The sequence below is a fragment of the Ischnura elegans genome, chromosome 12, assembly GCF_921293095.1.
Source record: "Ischnura elegans chromosome 12, ioIscEleg1.1, whole genome shotgun sequence".
NCBI lineage: Eukaryota > Metazoa > Arthropoda > Insecta > Odonata > Coenagrionidae > Ischnura > Ischnura elegans.
The window spans coordinates 88,515,488-88,529,366 of NC_060257.1; the positions used below are offsets into that span (position 1 = coordinate 88,515,488).

Sequence of the window (13,879 nt, forward strand, 5' to 3'; positions counted from 1 at the left end):
GTATCATAAGTAAAATATTTGCCGAGAATACAGCACTTGAGACAATGTGATCAACATGTGAATATGCTCGAACGACAGTATTTACAGGTTTTTCATTGATAGTTAAAAATTATTTAATTTTTGAAATGACGTACAGATCTCTGCACTTTTTAACCAGGAAATTATTAAAATCGCACATTATATTTTGATTACACCGAATGTTTTGGTGCATAGTATAATTTATCACAAAGATTATTCAAGGAAATCGTTTACATTTGCGAACGCACAAAAAATGGTAAAAAAAACTGACATGCATTATTTAATAAAAATGCATGGTTATGTGATTATATAATATTGATTTTAATATAAAAATATTAATATAGTATTGTAAATAAAACTCTGTGGGTATTTAAAGTAACTATTAAAGTTTCCGAAATATCGTTCAAAATATTGTTCGTCTTCCCATCTAGAAATCAAGATACGTTGATAGCTACCTTGTACGCAGGAAAATGAACGTATTATGATGATTGAATGAAAATACTGTGAACAGCGTTTTATACAGTCCTAGCGAAATATTTCAGGGTTTTACTGTGGACGATTATTTTAGACTGAATTGCGTTTAAGCAAACTGAATTTCTTATTTACTTGCTTTCTCCTTTCTCCCTCGTAAGTATTTTATAAATGAAGCAAGTGAAGCATGTCGAGACAGGAAAATATTCAACCACCGGAAGGGAGAGAAAGTTTCGGGAGTCAAGCGTTCGCTGGCATCAACCCCTTTCGACCAAAACTCAGTTTCTACATTCGTGGGCAGCAAGGTTGATTTCACGTGTCCCAACGGCAGAAATTTGGACATGAACGCACATTATTACAAGCCTGCAGATTCACGCACGTCACGAGAATGAAAAGGCACAAGGCCAGTTGCACCATATTACAACATCCCAGCGAGAGATTCCCGTTTACAATTGGTAAAATTCTAGGTATGCGTAAATATTTTTATTTGCAAGTCCTAAAATTACTTTTTGTTGAATTAATTTTAAATTAAAACATCCCTGTCACCATCCAAAAAAATTCTCCCTCTGCAAGTGGTAAAAAATTAAATATTTTTATTAACACTAAAGAAAGTTTTATCTTTATCGATGAATAAATTATGGCTTTACGTGGTGGAATAGCATTTTTTGGATTTAAAATTTAATCTCAATCGTTCTTATGCAAATAACAAAAAGAACGTTTTTCAACATCAGATATTCATTACGAGTGAGAGAATTAAAATAATAACTCTTCAAATGCATCATGTAATGACAACCAGACATTTTAACGCGTGCAATCTATTCGAATCTTCAATTTTATGTTTGTGAAAATAACTTATTAAAACTCTGGAATCTGTCTTTCAATACCAATATTCAACACTCCTAGTATGAGACCAAAAGCTTTTCTTAGCTTCCGGGCATAGGCATTAAGTCAGAATATCTTATTTGCCGGTATAGAGCCAGATACGAAAGCTCTTTTATAATTTACTGCAACGGCAACTTTTGTAATTACAAAAGTTGCCGTTGCAACGTACCCATGTATGGTGATTCAAAATGGTCACATTCTCTAATTTATTTGAGTTTTGAATCTACTCCTGATTTATGCTCTGAGGATGACCTCTATCTTGGACACTTTTTATCCCCTGTCATGACTTTCTTTTGTTTCCAAAATAGTACATCTTCTTTAGGGTTGAGGTTCACCCCGAGATTGAAAATAAATTATAAGCTCAGAGTGAGGAATCAACTAATTCTTGTTATTTCATTTTCCAGAATTAATTTATTTATACTTGGTATCTCTTGAATTCCATATATTATCATTTAATTAAAACTTATTGTCAAACTGCTATTGCCAAAATACGATGCATGAATGTATCGTTGAATTCTCTATAAATTCATGATACAAGGAATAGTTCTCGATGATATCTATTTTTTTAAATGTCAGGTGATTAGCTGAATCATGTCTCTGTTAAGCCTACACACAATTCAGGAAGAAAGACATTACCATACGAGTGAGTCAATAATAGTATGTACGTTACCAATTAGATTCAGAATAGGCTATTAAAACTCAATTACTGACGCATAAACATTTCCATTTGTATGAAAGTGCGGTATGGGAAATCATCTGATTATCCTCTGCTTAATTTAAAATATGCATCCTACTTTAGCATTGATTTCACGCCTATATATCGAGATTCATGATTTCTGTATCTCGTGGTAAACATGCATGTCAATACATACTCATTTCAGTGTCTTTTTTTGTCTTTCTTCCAGAGTTTATATTAAGCTTAATAAGATACAGTAATCAAATTGTAATTCTTCATCATGCTATTCTTTGGGACATTTAACTTCTCTTATATGAAAACATTTGGCATAAAGTTTGGAAAATTTTGTGAAACGAATGTGAATAGATATTTTTATTGACCATTTTTTTTTTATAAATTTACGTAAGTACCTAATTAAATTAAGTTGTTTCATCCGTTAAAAATTCAAGTCACTCTGGCTTTGATACCTGACCCTTCTTTTTTTGCATTCTCAGTGTTACACGAGTACTGAACTATATAGCGTATTCACCTCATTGTCTGACATGTTTTAATGGATATTATCGAGAGCAATATTTGTCTTCTGATTTTACGTTTGTGGACTGTTAGTAACTTAGCTCTGCAGTCCGTAAGCTATAAACTCAGCTCTAAGCTCCACAGACAAAAAGCAGGTGAAAATTTATCCGAAAATGTTTCTCAGCGACCCAACCGATATTTTTTATTTTTCATTGACAAATAAGTATCTACCTACCGTTCTTACAGATTTTCAAGGAGGTTTTGTGAAGTCTGAATTGACTGCTGTGAAACCGATTATATCGAATTTATTAGTCATTTTTACGCTTCATGTTAATTTTTCACCTTTTCTTGAACTTACAATTACATATTCTTTCATGGTATCGATATGGCAATTATACAGCAGCAAATATTATTCTGATCTTCAAAACACCACGAAAAAAGCCTTTATTTCAGATCAAGAAACGTTTTGGTTGGAGTTGAAAGCCTTAGTGATTCTTGATTACCGTAATTCAGTCACCTGTTTAAAGCAATATTCGCACTTATATCGTAACGTTTTTGCATGAAAATAAATTACCATTGTATACACTACCTATGTCGATATGACCTCGGTTTCAAGTAGTTGAGTGTTATAGCATCTTGGCCTTCACACGAGTGACACTTGAGAAATGGATTCCTTAAGATGATGTCAAGAAGCTCTCTCAGTAAAAATTTCATCTTGTCCTGGAATGCTGGCTATAATAGGAAATAGCTAGGATAGGAAGGAAAAAGAATCTATGCCAGGACTGGATGATACGTGAAAGCAAAAAAAACAGCCGAAATGGAATGCCAGAAAGCCTCTGCTGCAGATCATAAAAACAGAACATCGCCGTTATCTTCGTAGAACTTGGAAATGGATCCTTTCTCTTTGCGCGTTTATTTAATCAAGGAAGAAGGCAGATAGGGCAACGTTCAGGAGTAAATCGCTGAGTAGGCAAATGAATTGAAAAGATAATCGAACTTGCTAGCGGAATGGAGGGAATAAAATAAAATGAAGCATGCTTGGAAAAATCTAGTGTGATCTGACATCGCTGTCATCGAATATGGACCCATAGTAACAGACATAACATAAACATTTACACGTATCATAGGGAATATTGTTGACGTTGGTTTGAAAAAGCAATTTGGAGAAATTTCGTTATTGGAAATCCATCAACGTGAAGATATAGTTTTCCCATGTACCACTCGATTGCTTTGAGGTATTAAAATAACTACTTTGGTTTATACAGCCTTTCACTCGAATAAAAATTTTTAAGTCCAATTGTTTGCTATTTCATCACTTCTTGTTAATATTTTATCTTTCCTATCATTTACATCTTCTTTCCTGGAGACGAGCTGGTAGTTATCCATCAGCCGATTTTATTCTATTCATCAAAAATTCACGAAAAATAATTGTAACTCACCTTTTCACACGCCGTGCTGACGTTGTTTCCGCAGTACCAGCTACATTCCCTGACACCTTTGGCCTCATTTCTCGACGCAAACCTGATTGCATATTTTAATCCAGCAGGAATACCAATAATTTTTCCACGGATGGTAAATAAAGTATGGATCTCGTTGATTTGTAATAATTGTTCAATTTCATGAAAGTTCAGCGTAATGTTTGTATGCAATCATTCTCTGCATTCATTGAATAACTACTCTTAGGTACATTTAACTTCTCTTTTTTACTAAATTTGCCATAAAATGTGAAAAATTCGAAAAAACGAGCATGAATGCTCATTAATAGATATTTTGATTGACCACTAGTTCAAATAAATTTCGTTTACTTTCTTTTTTATCAATGGCAAACAGTTAAGTCACTCTGGCCAAGAATTGGCACATACATTTCGTATCTTCAGTGTTACAGAAAAGCAATTATATCAGCGTAGGTATTAAGCTCCAAAAATCTAAACGTGCTTTTAAAACTCTCAAAGTTAACTCGGATGTATTATTAGAACGGCAAAATTATTACATTGTTATTAGCCATATATGAGGATGTTCATAATTATTAACTCTGAAATTTCCATCGGTGGAAACGGCTTGCTGTTGTTTGATATTTTTGCTAGGTTGAGTTTCAAATGCTGAATATACGTTTGCAGCTCTGATTGTGCGAAAACAAAAACAATTTCTCACCAAATAGCGTTATGGTAGGAAATAAAATGTATGTCATAGACGGAAATAGCAGAAAAATTGGGAATGCCACACTTTATTCTTAGTACAGCAACTACAATGATACTGATCAGTGAGTTACGAACTAGCAGCTTTAATTGCAATCGCAGAAGCTACATTCAAGAGAAACTATGGCAGCAAATAATCCCCACCAGTAAGAAAGCTACAACAGTTGGCACTAGCTTAATGTTTTCTTGTAACATTGGTATTACATGAAAACCCTTGATCATTACTATTTTTAGTAAAAAAAAAAAAACAGAAAATCCAACGAGAAGAGGAAAAACTTGAGCACATTGGCGTTGACAAGAAATGAGACAACAGCCCAAATTATAAATGCAGTAAAATGAAAAAAATAGAGATAAATTTAGCAAATGAATCATCTGGAACCCCCTTTCTATATTTACCAAAGGTCTAAATCACTGCTCTTTATGGCCAAAATATTGAATGCAAAGATTTGAGAGGTAGAACTACACTTGAAGCTCTTTCCGTAGCAATGCTAAGTTACGCAAATGGTAGAAAAAATGAATGGTTAATTGTCCGAGAAATAAAGTCTTCTTCAACTGCAATTCTTCAATATTTTTCCTTAAGCTGCGTCTCCGCTTCCAAAACCCCTTATCGGTCCTTTCTCACGCCTTCATCTGGCGTTGCCTAGAATTTCCGGGGGGGGGGGGGTATTCCTTCGTGACCATAGAGTTGAATTAAGAGGAAGCAGGAAGACGGACTGTAGCGAGGCAAGACCGTTCTGGGAATTCATTTTTTCGGTCGAGCATAGAGGAGAATTCTCAGAGAAGGAGATGGAAGGTGTTACGGGAAATGGAATGGATAGGTTGGGGATAAAGAATGGAAAGAAAGTCGGTGTTATCTCTTGATTTGTGGTGTGGACTTGAATGGCAATGATGTCGCCGGGTCCGATGAAGAACAATTGGGCATCGCCAGTGCTCCCCCCCGAATCGGCTTCCCCGGCGGCCCGGCAGGTGTCTCAGTAGTCGTTGGTCATTCGGACGTATTCGATACCAGAGGGCATCTTCACGGTGTCCACGCCCTTGGGGAAAAGCTTCGGAAGGTCCTCCTTCTTCACGCTGGGTAGCACCATGACCTTATCACCCGGCTGCGAACCGCAGAGGAGAGAGAAACATAATTAAATTAGATCTTATTCGTAAATGGCGGTACGAGAAAAAGTCTCGCACCTTTCTGTTTACCGGGTGGAAATTAATTTTGTCAAAACTTTCACCCATGAATACTTGATGCCAGAGGGAAACAAAATTATCAATGGTCGAAAACGAACCATTTTAAAGCTACACAAGCTTTGATCCAAGCATAGCCAAAGAAGATTGCAATCGGTAAACAAAGTGCAAATGTGGGAGCTTGTTGACAATGTGTAAGCGTAACCATTAGGGCTTGGGAGGTACTGTAGGCTAATTCAGTGACCGCATCAACTTCTTGGCCTGCTTCTTTAGTAAGCCTGTAGGAGCGCTGGCAGTCAACTCATGGTTTAATGTCTGTGAAATACTTGTTCCAAGTTTCTCTTCACTCGTAAAACTTTTGAGGTAATTTTTAAAGTTTAATTCAATCACCTAGTCCACCAAGATATTTCTTAGTGCTATGTAAGTTATTGTTAAGCATAAAAATGCTACAATCTGGTGTAATTAAGTAATCTACTAGCTGGAAAATGTAGCATAGTTTTAGCTCCATAGTTCAATATGCCGATGCTGGTAATGTGGAACACAGCAGTGGGATAAATGTGGAAACGTTTCCACATTTCCCTCTCCTAAATATGTTCAGTCTACTACATCACCATTTCGCCAGTTTCAGAAGCCGATGAAGATTATTGGCCCCAAGCCCAAGTGTAAATGGGAAAATTTGGGATGTCCAATCTATGATAATAGCGATTGTTTCCGAAAGAGAAAAGGAGAACATACTTTGTGCTCCAGTTGTGAAAATGAGAACTACATTTGTTACTTTTGCAAGTGAACATTTTATTGAAAATTGCTATTTTTTAAGCTTCTGCGTTGATTTTTCAATGAATAATAATTAGATTATCTGACATTTCACTTTGCTAAAGTATTATAGCCAGAATACAAAAGTTTCCACATTTCCACATTACCAGCATATTTTGAAATTCTAATCGAAAAGTTAATTTATAATTTACTATCATTTTATCGAAGTAAACGGTAAATTTAGCATAAAACCAAAAGCGGTTACAAAGGGTAGTATCTTTGTGAGTTTTTTTTCATGAAATTAGAAAAATTTCATTAGAAAACAAGCTACTTATAACATAATTTAGAATAGGGTTTCCACTTTTTCACCATTCCATTTATAATAATCGTGTTTATTTGCATTATTTCAATCGGTAAACAAAGTGCAAATAAGTCCTGAAGAAGAATTAAGAAAATATGGAAACGTAGGCAAACATTTTTTCGTTTCATTACCTGACCTAAATGACCCATGTGACCTTTACTCCAAGTCTATATCAGTTATAATTACAATAATTTTCACAAATGAGAGGTGTAAATTAAGCGAATTCAAACTGTTTTATTTTTACCATCTAGATTTACCAAGATCTATTTAATGAGGCCATTTTACATCATCTTGATCGCTCCATAGATAGGCTACAACAAACTGCGTTACTTATTCGGTATATTTTAGCGTGAATTCTAATGCACGCAGCCTTCATCTATGCAACGTTCAGGGATTAAAGATATCGCTTTCAGTGTAAAACTTCTACCAAACATTTTCTACCACTAATTTTCTCAGCGTTACACTTGATCAATGCCATAGCGGAGAAATCAAGCACCGTGATGACAAGATTAATTTGCTGTAAGTAATTTATCTAGCAGGAGTGATCATGTTAATGATCACCAAAAAAATTGTGTGCCATTTCAACCTTTAAATAATGGTAATAACTCTTTTAATCTGTTACTTTCAAACACTCCCAAAAGCTTCGATAGATCTTTCATTATTTTTTGCGTCGATAATTGTTTTATCACAAAGGTTGAAATAAATCTTTTCCGCTCACAGCGCCGGATTGATGGAGGTGGTAGTGGCCAAGCAGATGGTCGCACTCTTTCGAAAAAAGATCTTTTCCGACCAACTGTCTATTCTTTCCCTTCCCAACTGCCCACGACCCCTCATTGACATTCTAAAAACCGATTCTTCTCCACTTAATTTATTCCGCGGAATCCTAGCGCGCGTTGGCACATAAACATCCCATTGTAGCCTTTCGAAAGGTTGGCACGCCTGGCTTGGACACGAGCCAAGTTAAGCACTAAATTTATGAGTTTGGAGGCCCTGGGGCATTCATTTCATCCGCTGAAGGTATTTCCTTTCTCACTCACCTTCCAATTAGCAGGTGTCGCCACTTGCTTGTTAGCCGTAACCTGCAAGGAGTCGATGACGCGAAGGATCTCACTGTAAAGAGAAACAAAAAGGCATTTTTACAATGATTTACACATAACCAACTAAAGAGTATTGTCCTGGCATGGCTTAAAGATAGCAGGAAGATGTGAAAGCTACACATTTTCAAAACTTTATCAAATAAATTACTATACACTGCATACAAGTACTCAGCCAATATAAACTAAATGAAGTGATTTCAATGCACTGATCATGAAAAACGTGTCTTTACACGCAGTCACGCGCACGGGTGAGAAGTCATGTACACCACGGATGAAATTATACGAAATAAAAATATTATATCACATAAATAAATATATATACCATAGCAAAATATTTTTTCATTCATTAAATTTCATGGTTGGTGTATATAATATGATGTGAGTTCCACAGGCATTAAACAATAGATTTAAAATATTTAAGGCCGTTATGTTTTCACTACAATGATGCAAGTAAAGTAAATAAAATGATAGCATATGTATGGCTCTCACGTACTTACCATAGAGAGCTTGTGCAATAACTGAAAGTACCTTAAAAAAACCCAAAAGGTTAAAGTTTTTTGTCAATTTTGGACAAAATTCGGGGTCTTGATTATGTTGGTCACAATGGTCACGAATACTACCATCCTTATTAATAACAATTATTATATTACCACCAATAATTGCATGCTTAACAAGGATTTCATAAACGCTAATAAAAGTGCTGAGTTGCATCTGTTATGATGCTAACGTTATTCAAACCAATCATGTTGATATTATAATTTTTAAACGACGCAGTCTAAAATCCAGTGGAGCCTAGAACAAAAAAAAATGATTCCAAAAAAAATAATGGCAAGTTTGAATTGTTCGATATTGTCAAAACGATCGAGTCTGTAAATGTGATAAGTATGTCCTATTCATATACGCATTCATCGCTGAATGTACATGTATACAAACATATTATCATGAACAGCATGACGTTCGGTGGGTGAATTGATCACGCTCAAATAAATACATTTGATACAATAGAGTCAATAAACGATGTTTCAATTTCTGTTCTAAATGAGGGTTTGCATAAATTACTTAATAAAGTATTACATATTCAAAGAACCATGAATAACCAATTTTCCACTTCCTTGAAAATAATTCGTTGTTTTCGATTCCGAACGATCCGAAATAAAATCAATAATTTTGACTGAGTGTATACAAAATGTGATTGTAATAGTGCTTGGCTGGGTTTAGGTAGTAATATTCCGCTATCTTAATATTCAATATGCTAATATTCATGCCCCTACTTCATAGAGTTCGAATAAAGAAAAGTCTAAACATTTATGAGCTATCGCATTGACTAATTCAAGGGTTTGTTAAATTTGCTATTAATACAGCTAGGAATAGCTTGAAAATTAATTAAATCTCCCGATAGTCATCCATAACAATCCGCTACCCGTAAATCCAAGAGGCAAGAAAATTACATCGCATACTGGAAATTCTTGTATATTGCTCGCTCCTAAGTTGAAAATGGATATCATCTGATTTGTGTGGCTTGCAATAAACTTTCGCTGTTATTTATGGACCTTGTTTATATACACAGCATAAATAATTGACTTACCGCTGCCCGCCGGTAAATATTTCGTGCAATTAATAATACTCATATCTCGAGCAATTAGCTGGGAGCAATTTTATGGAGAATTTAGCATCAAGATAATCCGGGTTCGAAGATTTTTACATAAATACGACGGCACCATTTTTAATCACGGCAAGAGAATCTGTGGATAAGCTTTCTACGATCTCGTCCATAATTAAGTGTACGAGCTAGCATCGTCATGGCAACGCTGAGGCGAACTTAAGCAATTTACATATCGGTCGGTAAATATCCCTTGCTTCTCAAAATATTCTGTTAAGCTGGCTTCCGTTTAGAATCAAATTCTTGGAAATAGAATTTAATTATCCACATCCGCGTTTTAATGAGTACAAAGCCGCTAACAGCTCTACCCTTTTAAGCTTTGCTGTGTACAGAGTTCTTTACATCACTGAAATAAACATTTCATCGTGTCCCCCCAGATAATTGCAAGAGTTTCCCTCCAAAACATTTATGTTTCGAGATTATATTAGAGTTTCACGATAATCGGTAAGATTTCATTATTTATGATAGCTAAATTTCAACAGAATCCTGAGATTCGAATCCACTGTAAGTCCTTACAAGCTCAAATGGCTGTTTTTCTTTAGTTAGAGTAACCGTTATAAGAAATCAAATTAGCAGTTTAGACTTTTTTCAACGAAAATTTTAGTTTTTCAACAGGAAAATACGGACATTCTTACATATATTTCGAATTACAGCAGTATATACTGCAAGGAACGTCATTTATTTTTTCGTAAAGATGCTATCAGTTTATCAATTAAATATACTTAGTTCTAGAAACAGGAACATTAAACAATGCGCACACAGCTGAAATAGAATCAATATCACTACAGTTATATTAATTATAAACGTTTATAAATAGTATTCGTATCTAATTAAATAAACTACGGGAAATGTTTTGGGTCAAGTTGAAGTGACTTAATTGTTTGACTTAGACGACGTAGAAGTTGGAAAGGATCTTTATTTTCACTTAAACAAAGCATCTTGTTCTGCTTAACAGGTTAGGATGAGGGCAGCTTCTAAGCAGGATATCAATCCGTAATTATTTTAAATTCAAACAAATTAATGTGTAATAAATTTTCATCACTTCATTCCAATAATATTTGTGCACATTTTACAGTTCCCTCGAACGAATTGATAATTCGTTCCTCGAATAATTGATAATTGTTATTTTGTGATCCTTCATACTGTTGGGCAATCAATCAATCAATCCAAAAACTATTAGCGGCATATCTTTAGTTGAGGAAATAGCAAACAAGGTATATATGTATTTAAATGAAACTGGTTCAAAGGAGAAGGATGTATATTGTATACACTGACTTACACATAAGTTATCATTTGCCAGCATCTTTTTCTATGCCCTTGCTATGTAAGAATCGGGATCACGATCAGTTGAACTTACTCATTTAAGCTTTGATGGAGGTGGAATATTTTCGCTTGTATTTTTACAGGTTCACATTTCGACCGCTAGTAGTATTTCAAAAAATCATTCCATTCAGGCGTCGCACAGTGGGTTAGAATAGAAAAAAGCTGGCCAAAACCTCGAAAACAATTTTTTTTGAGCTAGGAAGTTGAAACTACGCATAAATATTCTCAAATAAATTTTGCATAACTTTCCAGATTATTTTTTCCTGTGCCTTCACGTTAAAAATATATTTTTGGTCAAAGTTGAACAAATTTACCGAAAAACGACCATCCTCAATTTTTTCTGAAAATGGCCAACTTTATCCTCGTGCACTGGTTTCATGAATAGTTTTATTGACAAAACGGTTATAGCATCTTAATTGAGACTTCTTTTTCTTCCGTTTGGAGGGTTTTTAAAGATTTTGTTTCACCATTAATATATTACAAAATAGCGGAGCCAGTTTTCAGCCATTTTTTTACATAAACGTGGGAAAAAGTAGATACTTCCGCCGACTTTCGCCAAGTGACTTAGACGTCGTTCTATGAAGCTTCTACATTGCGAATCTAAAGTAAAATCTAGCATCAACTCGCAATCCCACATTTCACATGGTTTTTTTCGAGCGTGCGGTCGACTCCGGTTCTGGCCGGCGGCGGCGGAGAGTACAACGATACGGCAAGCAAGTGGATGCGAAGTATTAGTATTAGCTACTTATTTGGTATTCTAGATTTAATATTAACCTGAAAAATCAGCCGGAATTCAAAATGGCTACCTCTTGTACAAAGGGACACAAGCACATGATGTACCTGAGAGCAAGTTTTCATAGGAGATATTTATCATAGGAAATATACAATCAAATACCTACATTATCAGGGGATTTAAGACTCCTGGAACTTCTCCTCTGGATCGTGGTTTATTCACAGAAGACGACTTTACGCCACCATATGTTAGAAATCGGCCCCTTCAACGGAAGATATCTGTTCTTGTTCTTGAAAGGAGTTATATTTTAAAATTGAGTTTTAAACAACTACATTAATTTTCTTTACGTAACATTTTAATTACTTTCAAATTTAATAAGCATAAAACAAATTAATTTCATTTTTCACGAGTTTCGTTACTGCTCCTTCAAATATCACTTCCTAGTTCAAAAAAATCGATTTTGAGGTTTTGGCCAAGTTTTTTCGATTCCAGCCCACTGTGCGTCGTTTTAAAATAAATTCTGTGAAAATATTATAATCTCTCCTTTAACTAATATTGTTAAGGTCTTCCACCACTTTTTGTCGCATGCGATACAAGATATAAAATGCTTCGTGTGTTCCAGGCCCAAATTCTTTCTAAATCGTTCGAGAGGATTGGAATCCTGCCAGGGACATACACGCTGCTAGATTGAGTTGTAATGGTCTCGAGGGGAAGCAGAATGATTATCAAATCATGCGACCACGGGAGATCGCGAGAGATGCATTCGAATGGACCAGAGGGTATTAGCATCCGCGCTCCATCACCCCTAGCAACCGCGAATGCATTTGCCGGAGGCGGACGCTTACAGTATCCGATAAGGCGATCCTCCGGCCTCGCGTCGTCGACAATGAATAGACCAGGCTGGCGGGCGGGAGGGTGGCGCTGGAATCGGGGAGGGTGGAGCGCGCTTCTCCCTTCTCTTGTTTGATGCGTTCGTTCACTCCGTGAGGTGAAGACGGAGAAGAACGCGCGACACCTCAGCCCTTTCACGCACCGCGAGAAATCATCTCTCGAAAGAGTTTCAACTAGTGCTGTAGCTGGGAAAAAATTTAGGCGGTACTCACCTGAATTTGCCAACAACTGAACATGTATTATTCATCCCGCCGCGATTGAAATGTCAAACTGCAACCCTTAGATTAGTTCCCAGTGGTGCCACGAGATAACTCTGAACAAGTAAATAATGATTTCCGATTTTTCTTTCTGAAATCCATTGGACAATTTACAGAAGGGATATTTTTTTACAGATTTAAAAAGATAGTTTAACCGGTACGCTTATAACGAGTTTGGATTTTAGGGGGTACACAGAACCGGCCCAACTACAGCACTGGTTTCAACGTCTACAGCGCGTTTCACTTCTATTTCAAATTTTGGTCACCATACTTTAAACTACAAAATTCCGTTAACTGCGTATTAAAAAAACACAAACTTGGACAAACTCATAAAAATTACAATATGTGACATATTGCACATTTACATATGCTATAAATTTTTATATATTGTGCGTGTAGTTATTGCAGTTGACTGGTAATTGATTGGTGCTCGACGATTTATTAGACGTAAGAGTTGAAGGAATAAGCTGTTTTTACAAGATGATTTATTTTGCTCTACCATGGTTACGTCACTGCGCAATATTTTCAAGGTAAGAAGTACAGGAAAAAATCAGTGCGTGGAAAAGGCAAAGTTTTTATTCCTTCCACTCCTATGATAAAGGATTTCCACTAAGTGACGCCCGCTACTATTCCTTAAGTATATTTATTAGACACTTGATTCCAAAATTTGGTCAACATTTTGTAAAAGTTTTTTTTACGATTTTGCGGAAGTTATTAATATTAAGACACGGCACGATTAAATGAAATAAGACTCAATTCCCCTGAAATTATTTTCGTACGTCCCGTTTAGATGTTACAATAACATTTTCAATTTTAATGTTTCCGAGTTGACTTGATCATGTTGTGACAACGAAACGCGTCCTGTGGAAATAG

General features: G+C 35.6%; 1 protein-coding gene across 1 annotated transcript in view; it reads right to left on the reverse strand.

Annotated features, from left to right (window-relative positions):
* Positions 1-4,757: 4,757 nt before the first annotated feature.
* The window catches only part of LOC124169435 (peroxiredoxin-6-like), a 68,777-nt gene continuing 59,655 nt past the window's right edge, over positions 4,758-13,879 (reverse strand). The window contains exons 4-5 of the mRNA XM_046548034.1: positions 8,083-8,155; positions 4,758-5,855 (exon numbers count right to left, since the gene is read on the reverse strand). Coding sequence (XP_046403990.1) covers positions 5,727-5,855; positions 8,083-8,155 — 202 coding nt within the window. The 3' untranslated portion in view covers positions 4,758-5,726. The remainder of the gene's footprint in view (positions 5,856-8,082; positions 8,156-13,879) is intronic.